The 18,508-nt window shown below is 34.3% G+C and overlaps 1 protein-coding gene across 4 annotated transcripts in view; it reads left to right on the top strand.

Moving 5' to 3' along the window:
• LOC125029556 (aldehyde dehydrogenase, dimeric NADP-preferring-like) overlaps positions 1-18,062 on the top strand; it is a 22,635-nt gene extending 4,573 nt beyond the window's left edge. For 2 of the 4 annotated variants that reach the window (XR_007115204.1, XR_007115206.1), the window contains exons 3-15: positions 1,841-1,984; positions 2,545-2,640; positions 2,794-2,914; positions 3,203-3,303; positions 3,913-4,076; positions 4,689-4,919; positions 5,236-5,347; positions 5,507-5,592; positions 7,472-7,587; positions 9,416-9,551; positions 9,858-10,008; positions 16,896-17,017; positions 17,723-18,062. Coding sequence is in view for 1 of the 4 variants with exons in the window: in XM_047619511.1 (XP_047475467.1) it covers positions 1,841-1,984; positions 2,545-2,640; positions 2,794-2,914; positions 3,203-3,303; positions 3,913-4,076; positions 4,689-4,919; positions 5,236-5,347; positions 5,507-5,592; positions 7,472-7,587; positions 9,416-9,551; positions 9,858-10,008; positions 17,723-17,746 (1,482 nt within the window). In the remaining 3 variants the exon portion in view is untranslated. Of the gene's footprint in view, positions 1-1,840; positions 1,985-2,544; positions 2,641-2,793; positions 2,915-3,202; positions 3,304-3,912; positions 4,077-4,688; positions 4,920-5,235; positions 5,348-5,506; positions 5,593-6,798; positions 6,915-7,471; positions 7,588-9,415; positions 9,552-9,857; positions 10,009-16,895; positions 17,018-17,722 lie in introns of all 4 variants that reach the window. The other 2 variants (XR_007115205.1, XM_047619511.1) reach the window with 2 other exon arrangements.
• The last annotated feature ends 446 nt before the right edge of the window (positions 18,063-18,508 follow it).

The following is an 18,508-nucleotide window of genomic DNA, read 5'->3' on the forward strand; positions in this document are numbered from 1 at the left end:
CTAATATAATTGCATTCCTACTGTAAGATCATCAACAGATATGGGATAAATAGATTCATTCCTATAGTGCTTTATGTCATGGTATTCTTGGTGGTCATTATCATAGTTTTCCTCTCAGTTTGCATTGTTCTCTCCTAGATAGTTACTGGTTAATTACCAGTTAACCCATTGCCACTGGGAACATCTGATTTCCACTGCAGTTTTCCTTTGTGTAATGTTTTTCACTGGATGGCTCCACAAGTGCTCAGCCACCAAAGAGCTGATTAATTGACCTCACCTAGGGCAGTATTCATGAAAGGTCTATGACTGTTCTTTGCGATATTGTCTATGATTTGGCATGTTGCCTCATCTCAAAGTTAATGCTGCTAATTAGAACAAGCATATGTGTCTTTATAGACCTTATACCTTATATGTAATAACATGATAAGGTAAATATGGCAATAAATCTTGGTTATATTAAAATAGTAATATTTTACATTTATTATATCTAAACGTGATGTGGCATCCCTATGTTTAATGTATTGCATCAGTTGTAAAGGCAGGTGCTGTTATGCAATAGAAATGTAGGAGGCGGCTCAATTAATGTTTGACAGTTGATCGAAAGAGGCCTCGAAGCCTTTCTTCTTATCATTTGACTCCTAGCAAACTAAACACTTGTAGAGCCCAATATCTTCTAACTGAAGAGGACACAGAAGAAAAGCCCCTAAACTGTGAAAAAAGCTAAGAAGAATGATAAAGATTATGGCCCCTGGGGCATTCAGTTAACAAACCTGGCAACTGTAAAACTCTTGAGTAATAATCTGCCTTATAAGGCAAGGGGGAGCAGAAGCCTAAAGGCAGATTATATGCCTGGACATCAAAAAATATAACTGAATATGAAACAAATATGATTCTACATCTTCTAATTATTCGAGACTTAGAAATAAAGAACTAAACGCAATCATCTCACCTACTTATGGATCATAATATAGGAGTTCCAAGCCAAAGAAAACTTTAGCAGCCCATATCTCAAACCATAAGTTTTCAACCTTCAAATGGAAATTATTTCGTTTTTAATAATATTTCAAGTAAAATTTACATGTAACATTCCTAGACCTGCCTGATTGCTTCTATAGAGAGTTTTTATCAATAACTGTAAGGGTTGAATTTTGAATTTTGCCCCTTCACCCCAAAAGGGTTGAAAGGGCCAAATGTGAAACAGTTGTACAATGAGTTTATTGGGCTAGAACTCATGTTTGTTGTTTACCTAACTCCTGGTGTAAATATTTTAGCAATAACCCAATAAATTAAGATTTTCAAAATCAGCCTCCCCTGTCTAATATCTTATGTGTTCCATCTTTTCATGAAATATTTAATTCATACACTAATGAATGTAAATTTTTGCTTCAATATAACATCTAACCATTTTTTTCAGCAATTAATTTATATTTCAATCTCTCTATCTCAATAAATCTGTCCACTCATTCTACAGTCGATCCATTTCAAGGACATCTATTTAAAGTCTTAGAATGTAATTTTGATGTGTAACTGAGACAAATGAAATAAGTAGATCTTATCTCAAAGTGTAGATAGTGAGTGAGTTCAGATTACAGTACTCTTATCAAATTAGTTAGGGTTCCTGCTGGAGTATATTCAAAGTTCATCTGCAGTACTTGCCCTTATATCACCAGCATCACTCATAGATCATGGGACTATATGCAGAGGTTGACATTGAGTTGCATTTTTATTTTTATTAATTTTGGGATATGCCCGAGATGAAAAATGGATTTTCCAGATAAAAAAAAAAAAATCAAAATTGGTGATTCAACTTAATCCTCTTTCTTTTTTTCTTCTTTTTTAGGTGATTCAGCAGGCCAGAGAAGCCTTCCACTCTGGTCGGACCCGGGATGTTGAGTTCCGCAAGAAGCAGCTTAAGGCCCTCAAGCGTATGTATGAGGAGAATGAATCGGTGTTCTGCACTGCCCTTGCCAAAGATTTGCATAAGGTTTGTTGATTTGTGTATCTTAGATACCAATAAAGTTTGTTAAAGAATGAAATGATATACTAGTACTAATTATTTTGACTTAGTATTGGTAAAATATTTTGAATATCTATGTTCATATGATTTACACTATTCTCTTTTGTGACTTACTTGTCTTTTCTGTTTACTTTCCTTTTGTTGTTTTGTTAAACCTCATCTTATGCCATGTTCTAATTTTGTTGGTTCCAAGTGCTAATCAGAAATGTCCTGGAATTGAACTCTTTTTTACAGTCTTTTAGTTTATTTTCCCTTTTCAAAAAATGTATGGTACTGTAGGGGGAGGGGGGAACTTATTGATTCATAGTTAAGCTTTAGACACCCATTTATGTTTCTTCCCACAGCTGATATATAATTTAATTACATGTTTATTTAAACTCTATATTGTGTGAAAATATTTTCTTATTTTTTATTGGATCCTCAAGTCCATAATTGTCTTGCATCTTTCTCCTTTACTCTTTAAATTGTTTGATTAATTACATTGTTGTATATTCTGATATAACCTTGAGTTTCTATTTGACTTTCAGCCAAAACAGGAAAGTGTGTTGCTTGAACTAAATCTGTTAAAAGATGACATCACACACATCCTTGCCAGGCTTGATGAATGGGCTAAGCCAGAAAAGGTATGTAGACTGTCAGACTGTGTGTGGGGGGGGTGGGGGGGTATTTTTGGTATTGTTATGTAACTCCCATATTTATAAAGTATCATACATCGGAAAGTAAGTTAGATTAGAAATACTGTGAAGTCTTATTGTTCATGTTAAATGTATTTTCAGATTGCAGCAAATTTGGTGACCCTGTTTGACACTCCTTTGATATACCATGATCCCTATGGTGTAGTGCTGGTTATGGGAGCTTGGAATTACCCACTTCAGCTTTCTCTTCTTCCTATATCAGGTACATAATGCACAACTGAGAGTCAGTATTACACATCTTGTTTTATTATTCTTTGAAGTGAGATTTTAGTGCTCGTATAATCTTTTTTGAACAGAAGCAAAATGGAAACTTGATAGGGTAGTGTTACAGTAAATTACATATGGAATAGTAGGTTTCAATTACATATTTACTGAAACTTAACTTTTTTTTGTCCCTTTTAATGAAATATTTAACTGATGCTCTATCAATACTACCTGAACAATTTGACTGCTATAACTTTGATATTAACCAAGAGTTTACCATAATTAGGTGCCATTGCTGCTGGAAACTGTGTGATCATCAAACCATCGGAGATTTCACCTGCCACAGCTCAGGCAATTGCTGAACTTATTCCAAAATATTTGGATAGTGTAAGTTAATGAATTAGGTTTTCTTTATTTCTTTTGTATTCCTTATTTTTCTTTCATTTTGTAGCTCTGTAGATGGTTAGTTTATTTTTAAATACTGATGACCTCTAATTTTAGGTTATTTTTCATAATATTTAATTTTCAGTAATACAATTTGTGCCGCCCTTCACGGGAGGCTGGAATAGAATCCTTAGCATGGGAATAGCATCCTCCCAGCATTCTTTCAGTCATGGCTCACAGATGGTTCATTCCACACTTGTTTATCAATGGAAATAATGCAAAAGTCCCATCCTGAATGCCTAATCACCACCAAGAGCTTTGTACACGAGTGGTGTGCCATTGCCCTCACTCCGGTCATCAGCTAAAAAACATTTTTTGCCATGATGGCGTGTTCACATCACCCATCCTCTAACCAAAATTTTTCATGACATGATGGTCACATCATGGGAATTGTAGGGGTTAAACTTCAGGTCAAGGTGTCAGGCCAGTTTTGAGCTAGGAAAGCTTCCTAATTTCTAAAGTTGGTAATTTGTTATCAACTTGCTCCCCCCCCCCCCCATTTTTTTTGTCTCTTGTAAATAATAATTTTTTTTATTATCTGTGTATTCTCAGGAGTGTTATCATGTGATATGTGGTGGTATTCCTGAAGCAGAAGAGCTCCTCAAACTGCGATTTGACTACATCTTCTACACTGGATCACCCCAAGTTGGGAAGATTGTCCGAGATGCAGCCAATAAACACCTCACTCCAACCACTCTTGAGCTGGGTGGAAAGAGGTATCATTTGATTTGCTTTCTCTAGGAAATATGAGTTTGCAATTTATTTAGTAAAACCCTCCACCTTTTAGAAAAATATTATTAATTTTGTTGTTATTTTCATGATAATGATAATAATAATGACAGTGATGATAATAATGGTGATGATAAGGATATTAATAAGAATGATAATAATAATTATTATTATTATTAATATTATTATTTTTTTTTATTGCACTAATTTTCTCTTCTCTTTCATTATAAGCAAAAACAAAGAATGGTATACAGATTTAAATTGTAATGAGCCCTTCCTGTATTATGGTACATATTTTGCACCCATCAACCATCATATTTTCCGTCTCATCCACTGTCATCCAGTGGTAGCAAATTATAAATACATACATTTTTGGGGGTCTTTCTTCATCATTGGTGACAATTTAGTTAGGCAAAACATAGTGTCTTAAAATGTAGACTTACAAAAAAAATCCGCTAATACTGATTTGTGTATGTTGCTCAGATATCTTTAGTTTGTAAGAAAGTCTTTGATAACCTTTTGACCTAGCCCCTTCCTTCACTACAATATTTGCTACACACTGGCCATATAGCACAAGTAAAGTTTTTTCTTGGTCTCAGTCCTGTCTACATTGATGACACTGTGAACATGGACGTCGCAGTTCGTCGTATTATGTGGGGAAAATGCATCAATCTTGGCCAAACCTGCATTGCCCCTGACTATATCCTCTGTTCAAAGGAAGTTCAGGACAAGTTTGTGAACAAGGCAAGGGAGGTACTGAAAGAATGGTATACTGAAAACCCTCAAAAGTCTCCAGATTTGTGCAGGATTGTTACAGATAAACATGTCAAGTAAGTGTTATTTTCTATGCATTTTACTCTTAACCTCAAAGAACAGTTGTAATAAAGAAAGTATTGCTGAATTTGTTTTTCCATTTCAATCAGTAGATTTTATTTCATGCAAGGGATTTTATGAATTCTGTCTGTTTACCATTAAGACATTAGACCCATATGATATCATTAGTACTATGATGATGATTTTTAGCATTGTTACCAGTTATAGTAGTAGGTCACATTCTCTTTCTCTATAAAATTACAAATATATATTTCTTTGCAATTGCCTATATTTTTTCCATCAGTATTGATAATATACTCTACTTCCTTTCAGTCGTCTAGAAGAGTATCTCAAGGATGGGACCGTAGCTGTTGGCGGAGAAGTGGATAAACAAGACAAATGGATTTCCCCGACCATCCTTGTGGATGTTAACCCTGAGAGCAAGGTATATTATACTGCATGCTTTCTTAGGTATGGTTATATGTTCATACTATTTTGGTTACTGAATTAGGTAAAGGTTATTCATATGCCACAGTTTTTCCTCTTAAGGAATTATAGGGCCAAGTGTTTGTATATCTGATATGTGATCATATTTTTATTGCAGGTTATGACTGAAGAGATTTTTGGACCTATTATGCCTATTGTAAATGTCAATTCAGCATATGAGGCTATCAACTTCATCAACAAAAGGTAAGTAAGTTTTTTTTGTGATGTGATGTGTAACTCTACATCCAAATTTTGAGTGTTACCAAAAACTCATCATAAATAAATAAATGAAAAAAAAAACAGTTTTATCATAAAAAGTGCAAGGGATATCAGTTAAATAATCTATATATTATATATCAATTCTATATTCAATATATTACATATCAGTTATTTATTCTATATTTTATATATCAACTATACTTTTTTTGTATAATTCCTGAATTAACTATGTTTATATATTATATCTATTAATTTTATTTTTCTTATATATCTATTAATTATATATTTTTTATATAATTTATCTATTATTTTTTTTATATATGTTATCTATTATATGCTTTTTAAATTTATTTTATGTATTGATATAATTATATATATTTTTTATATAATTTTATTGTTTAATATATTTTATGCATTAATTGTACATTTTTTTTATTTTGTGTTTATTGTATATTATGTATTTTGCGTTAATTATATATTTTATGCATTTTATGTGTTGATTATATATTTTGATATGTTCTAGGGGTAATTGTATATTTTTTTATATTTCATGTGTTAATTATATATAGTGTTTTATGTGGTAATTATATATATATATTTTCTGATTTTCATATAATGTATAAATGTGTGTTTATATATATATATATATATATATATATATATATATATATATATATATATATATATATACATATATATATATATATGTATATATGTATATATATGTATATATATATATATATATATATATATATATATATATATATATGTATATATATGTATATATATGTATATATATGTACATATATATATATATATATATATATATATATATATGTATATATATGTATATATATATATATATGTATATATATGTATATATATGTATATATATGTATATATATGTATATATATGTATATATATATATATGTATATATATGTATATATATGTATATATATGTATATATATGTATATATATATATATATATATATATATATATATATATATATATATATATAATATATTATATGTTATATGTTATATGTTATATATTAGCCAAGCAGTAGAAAACATGCCTTTCTTTAAGAATTATAGGACATTAAGAATTATAGAACATTAATGCTAGTGGCAGGATTATGAATGGATAGATAGATGTAGATATGACCAGCTGATTAATTTTACCCACAGAGAGAATCCCCTTTGCTGCTATATATTCACCACAGACTCAAAGACAAGGAATGCTATTACAAAGGATGTTTCAACAGGATCTATATGTGTTAATGATTGCATAGTTCATTTCTCTAGTGAGTGTCTTAATGTTTTGTTTCACGGTGGTGGAAGGCATGAAGGTCTAAGTAGAATTTCAATACTGAGACCATTCTAGGTTATATATTGTTACTTCAAGTGGTGGTTTCTTGATTGAAGTATGTAGCATTTACTTATAAGCAAACTGTGAAAATGGGACAAGATTAATATTAAATTTGTATTCTACTAATGTGCATGTATATATAATTTTGTATTCTACTAATGCGCATGCTTTTATATTTCTTTTTGTTTTTCTCTAAACGATGGGGCAGGATACTACTTTACCAGCAGTCAGATTGTTGCAAGGTGTTGCATTTTGACACACCTTAAGTAAAACAAATATTTACTTGATCCTTCTTTTAATGTTTATACAGAAATAAACGGAGACATGAGCTCTTACATACCAAGAGGAACCACGAGGATTGTTGTTATTTTGATGAAGAAAACATGTATTTCACAGTTCTTTAACCATTTCTTTCTATTCTTACCCTACATTTCCCACTGTAAGAAGTTGAAAGTTACTGTAATTCACTAATTACTTATTACTTTTATCCAGGGAGAAGCCACTAACTCTATACATCTTTACGAAGCACAAAGATATTCCAAACCTCTTTTTAGCCCGCACATCTAGTGGCAGTTCCTGTGTGAATGACACTATGATTCACTTGTCAGGTAGTTATTTGTAGAAATTAGCTTAACAGTAACCCTTTTTCATGTTACCAAACAAAGGTGATTGTGTGCACTGGATGCTGTGAGGCATATTTGGTGGCATATCCGTCTTGGCTTATCTTTGATTTCCCTCTTGCAAGTCTACTAATTGTTGTCTGCTCTTTAGATTTTTGTTTTGTGATGTTTTTAACTCATTGGTATATTTACTGTTCACTGTATTTTATTGTGATTTTTTTTTGCATACAGGTGGCTCCACAAGTGTTTAGTCACCAAGGAGTCAGTTGTGGGCCAACATAACCTCACACGTTTCCTCCATTCCTTGATTTTTTTATCCATTCTGATGCTATTATATTGATACTTATTATTATTAATATTAAGATTATTTTAATGTCCTTAAAATACTGAAGGTGATAAGTAAAAAGAATCTAAAAATCAAGGAAAAGAGATAAACAGGTGGGATAGTGAAGCCATCTATATGCACACACAATTATTGAATTCGAATTACAGTGGACATGGCTTGCCTTTCATGGTCAACCATTGGATTCAGTAAACTTTGATCAAAGCTGTTATTGGTAAAAGTAGTTGAAGTTGGTTTCCAAGCATGTATCTCAGTTTCTGATTTTCAGTAAATATAAAGAGGAATTGTATTATAGAATAGTCACCATTTTTTCTTTTTGTTATGATTTACCCTGTATTCACTTGAGCTTTTCCGCATGATGCATTTCACCCTGGCACAAAATGCTCTTGATGAACGGTTTCCCTGCAAAATACACCATTCAGCTGATTTTTGTAAACAAACTGTCCTTGCATGGAAGACATCTTGAAGACTTGGTGAGAGAGAGATGACTTGCTTTCCTGATTGAGATTGTAATAGAGGTTCAAAACTGATTTAGATGATTTCTATATTACACACACATTAATTATAAACAAATATTGCATATTGCAGTTCAGACAGATATACTTTTCAGGCTCTAAAGTGGAAGCCAGTTTTGTTGTGACAAATGAGCTGTGAGGCAAAGTGAACTACCTCAAACTCTTGCCCTCTTCACCGTGCAACACCTTTAGAAAAATTTTATCAGTTAGACTGTTCACCAGACAGTGCGCTTTGCTCAAGTGAACACAGGGATGATGTAATTGTGTGCTGACTTTTGTAACTTTTTTTTTTTTTAATTATTTAGTATGGAAGAATATTACAACTTCCTGCGTCCTGTTATGATATTGCATGATTTTGATAGAATGCATGCAGATTTAATATATGTAAGTATTGTAAGCAAGTGTAAAGTGCTTCCTTCGATTCATGTTTTTGTTGTTTGCTGTTAGTGTCTTTTAGACATTTTACTCAATATTTGGGTTGCTGTATCATTTTTGTGGTGTGTTTTGTAAATTAAGTGGTACAAAGTAAATACATTTTCTTTGCATTGTAATAACAGCTTTGATATCTTATATCATAGATATATATTCTTTTGCTATATTCATTATTTCATCAGATTTTTCAGTGAATACAGTTCATTATTTAACCACTTTGAATACCAAGCAGTCTGTAACCTAAAATTTTACAATATATAAAGTTCAGAATTTCAATATTGCTTTACATTTTTTTTATCTCAGTCTCAATACAGTGACAGTTTTGCAAGTAGAACAACGAAGGGAAGTACAGGAAAACACACGAATATGCCATATTCGTGTGTTTTCCTGCACTTTCCTTCATTGTTTTAATTTGCAATTTGTTTGACATGAATTCCACACAAGTGTCAGTTTTATAAGGTGTGGAGCACATTTTTAGTGAATATGTATATATACATGCTGATATTAAATTTTCTATTGTCTTCAGTTCATGACTTACCATTTGGTGGCATTGGAAACAGTGGTATGGGAGCTTATCATGGCAAAGCTTCTTATGACACGTTTACTCACCGTAAATCCTGCCTCATTCGGAACTACAACAAGATTGCCGATGTTATTGGAGCGTGAGTAATTTCTTTGCTTATTTTCAAAGTTTTATTTCCAGCAAGGCTGGGTTGAAAAAATTGGGTTTGGTTTACTAGTTGTGGCAAGGGAAACAAAGATTATTCCCAAAAGGCATAGTCACCGTACCTAAGAAATACCTCATACTCTGGGAGTTGCTCTTGAATTTATTTCAGTTTTCACTTGTTTATTCGTACCAACCCTAAGGTGTGCCAGGAAAGAGGGATTTCTGCACCTGTTTTTCAGTCCTTGAAAGTTTTTATAATATAAACTAGCCTATTTCTGACATATGAATTTCTCTTTTACAGCAAGCGTTACCCACCATACAGTGAGAGTAACATGAAGTTCCTCACCAATATGCTCAAGGAACGAGCAACTCCCAGCTTTAAGTACCTGCCATATCTTCTTACATTTGGCCTTGGTGTTGCTTCTGTGTTTGCTGTAAAGGAAATTGCCAAGGTAAGAAATATATAGCATATACATCTATGTATGTGCATGCACAAATACACACACAAATGAACAACAGCACACAATTTGCTGAAAATTTTGTGCTGCTACAACATCTAATTTCATTAGTGGTGTATTCAAAATGTAACGATTGGGTGTGCTTGAGGATGAAGCCCCAGGTAAGGATTTTCTTCTTCTTCCTCTTCTTCTTCTCCTTTTTCTTCATCTTCTTCTTCTTCTTCTTCATAAGACAGTGTTTGTTTATTTCCAGAATGGTTGAAGATTAAAATAAGTAAATGTGCCAGACATCAAAGGCATAGAGCATTAATGATAAAGTATTATGCCGAAAAGGCCAACGATTAGGATAAGTGGACAAAAGAAGGGTATGGAAAAGAAAAGAAAAGGGAAAGGAAGGGAAGAAAAAAAAAAAAGAGAGGGCTGAGGTCCAAGGCAGATTTGATATAATATTAAACTGCTCGGGCCGGCCTCCTCCCTGGTGACCTCTGCAGGGATTGGTTGGTACGCCTGATGCATCCCATGTGCTGCAGTTGGTACACTTTGTGCTGGCTTAATTACAATTTACAGACAAATTCATAGTCAATTTTTTCAGGAAAGATAGTGTCATACCCAACTATCTGAATGTCAACTGTCATATTCATAGTCACTCTCAAAAATTCTGATCGTATGGGAAAGTTCAGGGTTACCAACCGGAGCAAGTACCATATTACTTTTTCATAAATCAGCCAGGATTGCATATTTCCTACTTTCAGACTTGTGACATCTCTCCTGCCTCAGTGTTTTAATTCATCTAACCTTAATCTTGTTGAATGATGGTGCCAAATAGATTGACAGACATTTAAACTTCTATCTATAACACAAGCATCATGTTAATGTACTCTGTCTCTGTTGTGGTGAATTGATATGGATATATCAAAGCTTATGTTACAGATGAAAGTTTAGAATAAAAAAATATGCAGTAAATACAATTTTGGGCGTTTGGCCCAACAATACACTCGTATATGTATATATATATATATATATATATATATATATATATATATATATATATATATATACATATATATTTATATATATATATATATATATATATATATATATATATATATATATATATATATATATATATATATATATATATATATACATATATATATATATATATATATATATATATATATATATATATATATATATATATATATATATATATATGGGGATGAGAGTCATTAATATATGGTTATTATTGTAATTTCTGAATTCTGCAATAATATATCTCCTGAAATAGGGCAACATTAGTTTAAAAACTAACTGTATGTTTTGTTTATGTCATATAGTATTATAAGAGCCATATAATATGTTTCAAATAACATTTAAAAATAATTTTGATTTATTACTCACGTTCATATGAGTATATTCTATATTTTCATTTTGTGCAGGGACCCCGTGCAATGAACAACACCCACAAAACTTTGATAATATAGAAAAGGGGGGGGAGCTGGTTCTTGGGAAAGCCTACTCTCTGGTGACATTTAATAGTACAGCTGTCAGTTTCCATCTCCTAAGCCCCCCCACAAAACAGCAAGAAGGGACTGGGTGGGCACTAGCACACAAATATAGAGAAGTACACAGATGTACATACACATACATATTCCTCTGTAAAAATTATGTATTAGATTTGATACATATTCTATGTTGGTACCTTTGCTCTTTTTATCATCAATTACTTTTGAGAGTGAGTGAGAGTGAGAGTAAAATGAGATGGTGTCACAGTAGCACTTGTATGTAAACAATGACAGTTCAGGCTATCATAATGTATTAGTAGGTAATTTTATGACCCTTTATTGTTGTTATCAAAGGATATTTTTGTGTTTGTCAGTTGCAGGTAAGTTACCTGTGCATCAGCAGAGTTATACAGCATGTGAAGTAAAGACACTGGTATGATGTAATAGTGAATGTTTACTTTTGAGCTGGTTGCAATGTGGGCAATAAAGGTCTTGGAGGTTCCGAATGCAGCCTCATTGTCTTGCTGGTCTTGGCAAGTTGCATGGACAAGCAAGACAAGGAGTTCAGAATTCTTTAAATGAAAGAATGGAGTAAGAGTAAGAATGAGTGAGAGTGAGAGTGGTGTGTTGTGTAGTGTATTGTAATGTAATGCTGCAATGCAATGCAGTGTTAAAGAAAAGGAAAAATCAAAAACAAGAAAACATAGTAATCTATTCAAAACAGAAGTTGAAAGAGTTACAGGTTTGTATGCATACATGCATATGTATTAATTAGTGTGCTGGTGGGTGGTTAATGTAGCATTTATTTGTTGGTTGCGTTACTGCATATTACCTTTTAAGCCGTCCAGAGATTTCTGTCTAGGGTACCTTGACTTATCTATGATGCTCTGATATTTTTTGCTAGATGTCAGTGCATAGCATCATGTTAGAGGTAGTGTGGTATTACAGAGAAGTGTTTTGTTAACAGTTTGTTTCATGCTTTTAGATTCCAGTTCCATATTTTAGGAAAAGTATTGTGTTAAATTTTTGTGTTAACAATGTCTTCAAACCAGTTGTTAGGTTTGTCTGTTACCTACACTTCAACTCAGGGTTTTAGTAATTGCTTGAAATTGGCATCAGTTCTTAAATGCAAAACTTGGCATATTTTTTTACATTGTATATGGTGATGATTCATTGTTATAAAACTTAGCTATATGACTCTTACTTTTATATTATGGTCTCTTGCAAGTTTTGGGCTGATTCCAGGCCCAGATCTTTCACCTACATTGTTCATGGTTCGTAACATATTTGAGTAGAGACCATTTCTGCCCCTGCCAACAGAGATTGCAATTAAAACTACTTAATCTAAATACACTGGATGATGACAGTAAGTGAAGACTTGGTAATGTACCAGATGCCAGGCAATGTCTCATCTTGTTGCACACAGTTGTGCTCTAAACCGTTTGGTCCTGGTAGTCAGGAGAAATAGACCCACAAAATTAGGCCTCTATTTAGCTAAGAGCATAGAGAGCAGGGTCATTTCATGTTTTCCATTCATCTAATTTGATGTTTCAATAAAGATATATATATATACAAAATGGTAAATCTAAGATGGTAAAAAAAATATGAGGATTGGCTCTAATATATATGAAGAACAGGACAGATGCAGGTAGTTATTGTCAGATTCATAGTAAATCTGAGAATTGGCTATGGTAGATATAATGGATAATGTTTAATAGTTGCAAAGCAAAATAGATGTGCCAGACATCAAAGGTCATGTAGCACTATAGACAGGTATAGTAGTGGAAAGGGTAAAGGGGGGTTAGTTGGTGATTAAATATGCTGCATGTCTAAAGTCATATAGCACTTCAGCTAGGATGGCAGAGAGAGGGTGAGTAAGTGGGCTAAGGTAAGGATTAACAAGAGTGATTAGATCAAAGTTATCAAAGGAAGAAATGTGGGGATTCTGCAAGGATGTCCGTAGGGTAAGATAGGGATTAACAAAAGGGGGTTTATGGGTGATTAGATCACAGTTTCAGGAGAAATGTCAAAGGGAAAGAATCCAGGGAAGGGGGTTGTTAGGTCACAGGGGAAAGTGGAAGAGATAATGGGGAAGGAAAGGGGGATGATGCAGATGAAGCAGGGGGAATGGGAGGTGTTGGGAGGAAGGGGTGTAGAGGGAACTGAATAGGAGGAGGATGGATGTTGGCTGTTACATTGAGTGGAGAGGTAATAGGATTAGTGAGATTGGAGGTTGGATGAGGTGTAGGCATGTTATCTTGGGTCATGGTTAGATAGTTTTGAAAGTCTTCGAGAGTTTCTGAAGTGGATTTGGTTGGAAAGGTCTGAGACACAAAGGTCTTCTTAGAGAGAGAGAAGAGGAGATAGACATCTGAGGGGATAGGGAGAGGGTGAGGTTAGAGAAGATGGGAGGGAATGTTTAGATTGTGTACTACATTTATAGCGAGAAGAGAGGGGTAGGTGTCATGGCAGTGGTAGAGATTGGCATGTCTGGATTTAAAATTGCAGAAGAATTTGATGGGGAGAGGAAGGGGATAGAAGTGGAACATGAGATTGAGGAGGAATAGAGTGGGGGGGGGGGGGGGTGTAGAAACACCTCAGTTGGAACTGGGAAGAGTGTAGTGAAATGGAGCCCTGTAGTAAGGAGTAAGAGAAAAATCTTGCCAACGTGCTTCTTGTCTGGCCTCACAGTAAAGTGAGGCCAAGTTTGAATTTAACCCATTCACCCCATGTGGCAAAAGTACATGCCATGCTCTCTGTAATACACGTTTATTTATTGTATTTACACATAGATGGCTCTACAAGTTCTTAATCCCGAATCACCGGTGTAGTGCTTTGGCGCACCGCCTAGGCGTACAGCCGCACACCACATTTCGAGCGGTTTGTTTTGATGCCTATCGGCGTGACCCGTTGGGAAGGGGTTAATCACCAAATAGCCAGTTTTCAGAACTACCTATCTCACCTGTTTACCCTTTTTCTTCACTTTAGGAAAGGGTCTTTTGTATCATTTCATAGTCTAAAATATTTGAATGACAATTTAATAATCATAACATCAGTAAAATAATAACAGTATCGATAGCAATGGTATTAATAAGAAAAATATTTTCCCTCCAATTCAAGGAAAGGGGAAATCAGGATCAGTAACTAGGGGCTACTGATAAGACTCCTTGCCAGCTGAGCACATGTGGAGCCATCTGTTTGTAACAAAATTCACCAAAAACTACAGGGAACAGAACATAAATCCGGGGCGAATGGGTTAAGAGTTGCCACCTCACACTCAAACTCGTAGGTAGAGCAGCCCCTATGAAATACATTATTGGAGCCACCACACTTGGCACATGTGCATGACTGCAAAGCAGTTTGATCGATCATGACCAGGCGGGGCACATAGAGGTCCTCAGGCTGTGGAATTATTATTTATTGAAAAAATTTCTGCTGCATCAATATCTACAGTCATTAGCAGCATTTTCAAAATATAGCAATAGAATTGGGCTTGGGGGCGAAGGCTCCAAGTAAGGAATTTTTGTGGCAAAAATCGTAAAATGAGTTAACAATTAGGATAAGTGGAGAAAAGGGGTTGAAGAAAAGGAAGAGGAAAGGAAGAGAAGAAAAGACCATGCAAAATTAGTTGAGGGTAAGTGCTGAGGGTGATCCCCTACATTGTGCCTCAGTCCCTGTTTCTTAAGCCCCCCGACTACGACAACGAGCAAAGGATTGTGGGGCTCGGGCTGTGGATGGGCAATGTTTGGGAACAGACACCAACAAATGTGGGGCTTATGTGGTTGGGCAGAGAGACATTTTCTTCTAGTATAAACATCATGGGTATCTAGGGGAGAATAGTGTAGCATTATACTGATACTGCATCATAGTCCACAAGGCAGGCGAGGAAGTCTTCTCCACAATCTGACCAATTTCTGACATGTCAGGGAGATGAAAACACTTCTCAAACTTTAGTTTGTGATTTGGACAAGGTGGGAACAATCGGGGCGACTGAGGAAGGAAACTTTGCCCACTGGTCTCTGGAGGGATTGTTGTAAGTGGAGAGTGTTGTCAGAGTAAGGGGCAATAGAGGGATCACAAAAAATTTATCCCATTTGGCTGTGCTAAACAGAGTACTCAAAAGACTTTTAAGGGGTAGTAGTAAAAAGATTGGGCCTTGTGGAAGAGGGAGTGGCATTGATTGTAGCATTGCTGAGAAATGGATAATTAGGTTGCAGAGTAGTAATAAGGGAGGAGAATGAAGAAAGCTGTAGCGATGGAAGTGATGAAGTAGAGTATGTTGGGAGAGGAGGAATGTTTCCTAGAGGTTATGTAATGACCAGAGTGGATTTGAACTGGACTGAGGTGATAGTAGGTATTGAGGAGGGGGTAATAGTAGTATTCACTGTAGTGGTTAACCCAACGTCGATGGGCCACGCCTATCAGTGTCATAACAAACCGCTCGGTCTGCGGGGTATGGCTGTACACTGCGGCAATGTGCCAAAGCGCTTGGAGCAGGACGTTCGGCTTGATGTTGCAGACTCCCATGCCCAGTGTCTACTTGTTGGCACAAATCTCCAGAGTGTAAAATTTTGATTTATTTCTTCACCCGTCAGCATTGGGTTAAAGGAGAGACTGGGGTCAGAGAACTGGGGGAATTCAAATCAGTGGGGCTAGTTGACAAAGGGGCATGCCTTATTAACCCCAATATGGGAACAAAATCTTGATTACTGGCCATGGTAAGCCAGGAGTATGTTGGGGAGAGAAATAGTCCACCTCTCAGAGTCCCCTTTAGGGGTAAATGCTAGACAACTAAACAGGTGAATACCATGTCCATGGCTCCCCTAGGCTGTTCATGAATGGCACAAAGTCAGCCTTTCATCCTTAGGAAGTGGATAGTAGAAGGGGTTGGAGAAAAGAAGGAAAAGGAGAGGGAAGAAGAGAAGACCTTGCAAAATTAGTTGAGTCCAGGGCTAAGACCCAAGATAGGGGTGATCCCTGGCATCCCTGTTTCTGCAAACATGAAGTGCAGTTGTGTAAAAATATTCAGTGAGGTTTTCTGTAGAATAAACAGTCCTCAGTGTTTTGAGTGAGCAAACTCATCCAAGCCATGAATTACAAAAGATACCGTTTGTTGTCCCAGCCAGAAGTGGTTAGTTTTTTCTCATTTTGGCTCCATTTCATGTCTTATTTTGCAGATTCATTATCTTCACTGTCATTTGGTACATCAGAAAATTATTGTGCAAGAAAAATCATAGTTGTAGCTGAGACCTTTTTTTTTTTCTTGCCGGGAAATTTTATAGAAACCATAAAGCAGAAAGATTGCTTTTTATTACAATCATTCTACAGAACATAGGGAAAGATCAATTATTTTAAATGTTTTTTTTCTTCCTTCAGGGTGGTTTACAAGAATGGTTGAATCGTAGAGTTGGCCTACTTTCAGCTTTTCGATCATCCAGGTCTTAGAACTTTCGTAGAAGTTATTCCTCACACTTAAAAATATAAAATTAAAAAGTCAAGTAAGTGGAGCCATTTGAGGAGGAATTTGATTTTTCTAGTTTACCTTTCTGTGATAGCATTGTACTTATTGGTTTGTTTTGTTTTGAATTTATAAGGGAGTATAAAAAAGAATAGTAGTTTATTTAACTTTTTAAAATAAAGTTTGAATGATGATGCAGTGGTTTGCAAAAATGTAGTGGTTAAACTTCAGGAGGAACATTACCTGAAGGACATAATTATCATTGATTTTGATTTTTGTTTGGTTATGTGAGGGTTATTTTGAGATCATAAGGTTATGTGAAATATTGAAGCTGAAATCTCATTATTTCAGGACCACATTTCCCAAACTTTTTCATTTTGTACACCCTCTGAGTTTTAACATTCTTGGAGGCTACTTTCCATTCTTATAAAAGCCTCTTATGATTCTTTTTTCCTTATTCCGATGCATACAGTCATCTCTTTTGTACATAGTGGCATGGATGAACACTGGTATATTAATTTAAGATTTTTTTTTTTTTTTTTTCTTATGCTATACTTATTATGGTAATAAGAAACTAAACATCAAAAAAAATTTCACATATAAAATATTTTTTAGTCATTTATGTTATGAGATATTGAATATTCACTGAGAAAGGAACAATTTTTGTATGTTCCTTTCCCCTAAATATTTCCACATACAATTAGCAAGGAGGATTCCTAATTTTTTTCATTGTCTTTTTTTGCAGGCAGTTGGAGCAGATGACGATTAAGCGAAATTGAGAAGGCCAGTATTGTGTTTATAATGGAACACTGTGTAAAGGAATTATTTAACCATATATTAAAATATAGTTTAGTGTAAGGACTTCCCAGCCAAAGGGAAGGCAGATGATCATTTATCCATAATATTCCAGACCATATATATATTTTTTCAAATAAATTGTATTCCAAATATGTAGCAAAACTTTAAACTCTGTTTTGTATGGAAACTATTTCAGCTTATAACCACACCATTATGTTTCCTTTTTAAAATATAATTATTTTATTAAGTGTTGTAAAGGGAAGCCTTTTTTAAAGATTCATATCAAATCAAAGAATTTTATTAGTAATACATGTATTTATAATGCTATATTTATAACTCCTCATCTTGCTTTGCCAGACCACTATGGCAATGAGGCTGTGTACAAAATCCTCCAATACCTTCTTTATCTATATTGCAACAAGCTATAAAGTTTACATTCTATGTTAATATACCAGTGCCTTTATAATATATACTAAATGACATATACATGTTCTGTATATGTAATTTACCTGTAAGTGACAAACACAAAACTAATCTTTAATAACAACAGCAAAGCATCATAAAATTGGTTACTATTTAGCTTAGGATTCTCAGTAATTATAATTGTATGCAAATACCACTGTGACATCATCTTTTCCTACTGCCCTAGTTGCAGAGGTTGGGGAGACAGACGATCTGAACTTGTAATGACCACAGAAATTGGGATTTTGAAAGGTAAAACATCTTGTCCAAC

Source organism: Penaeus chinensis, chromosome 10 (assembly GCF_019202785.1).
Source record: "Penaeus chinensis breed Huanghai No. 1 chromosome 10, ASM1920278v2, whole genome shotgun sequence".
Taxonomy (NCBI): Eukaryota; Metazoa; Arthropoda; class Malacostraca; order Decapoda; family Penaeidae; genus Penaeus; species Penaeus chinensis.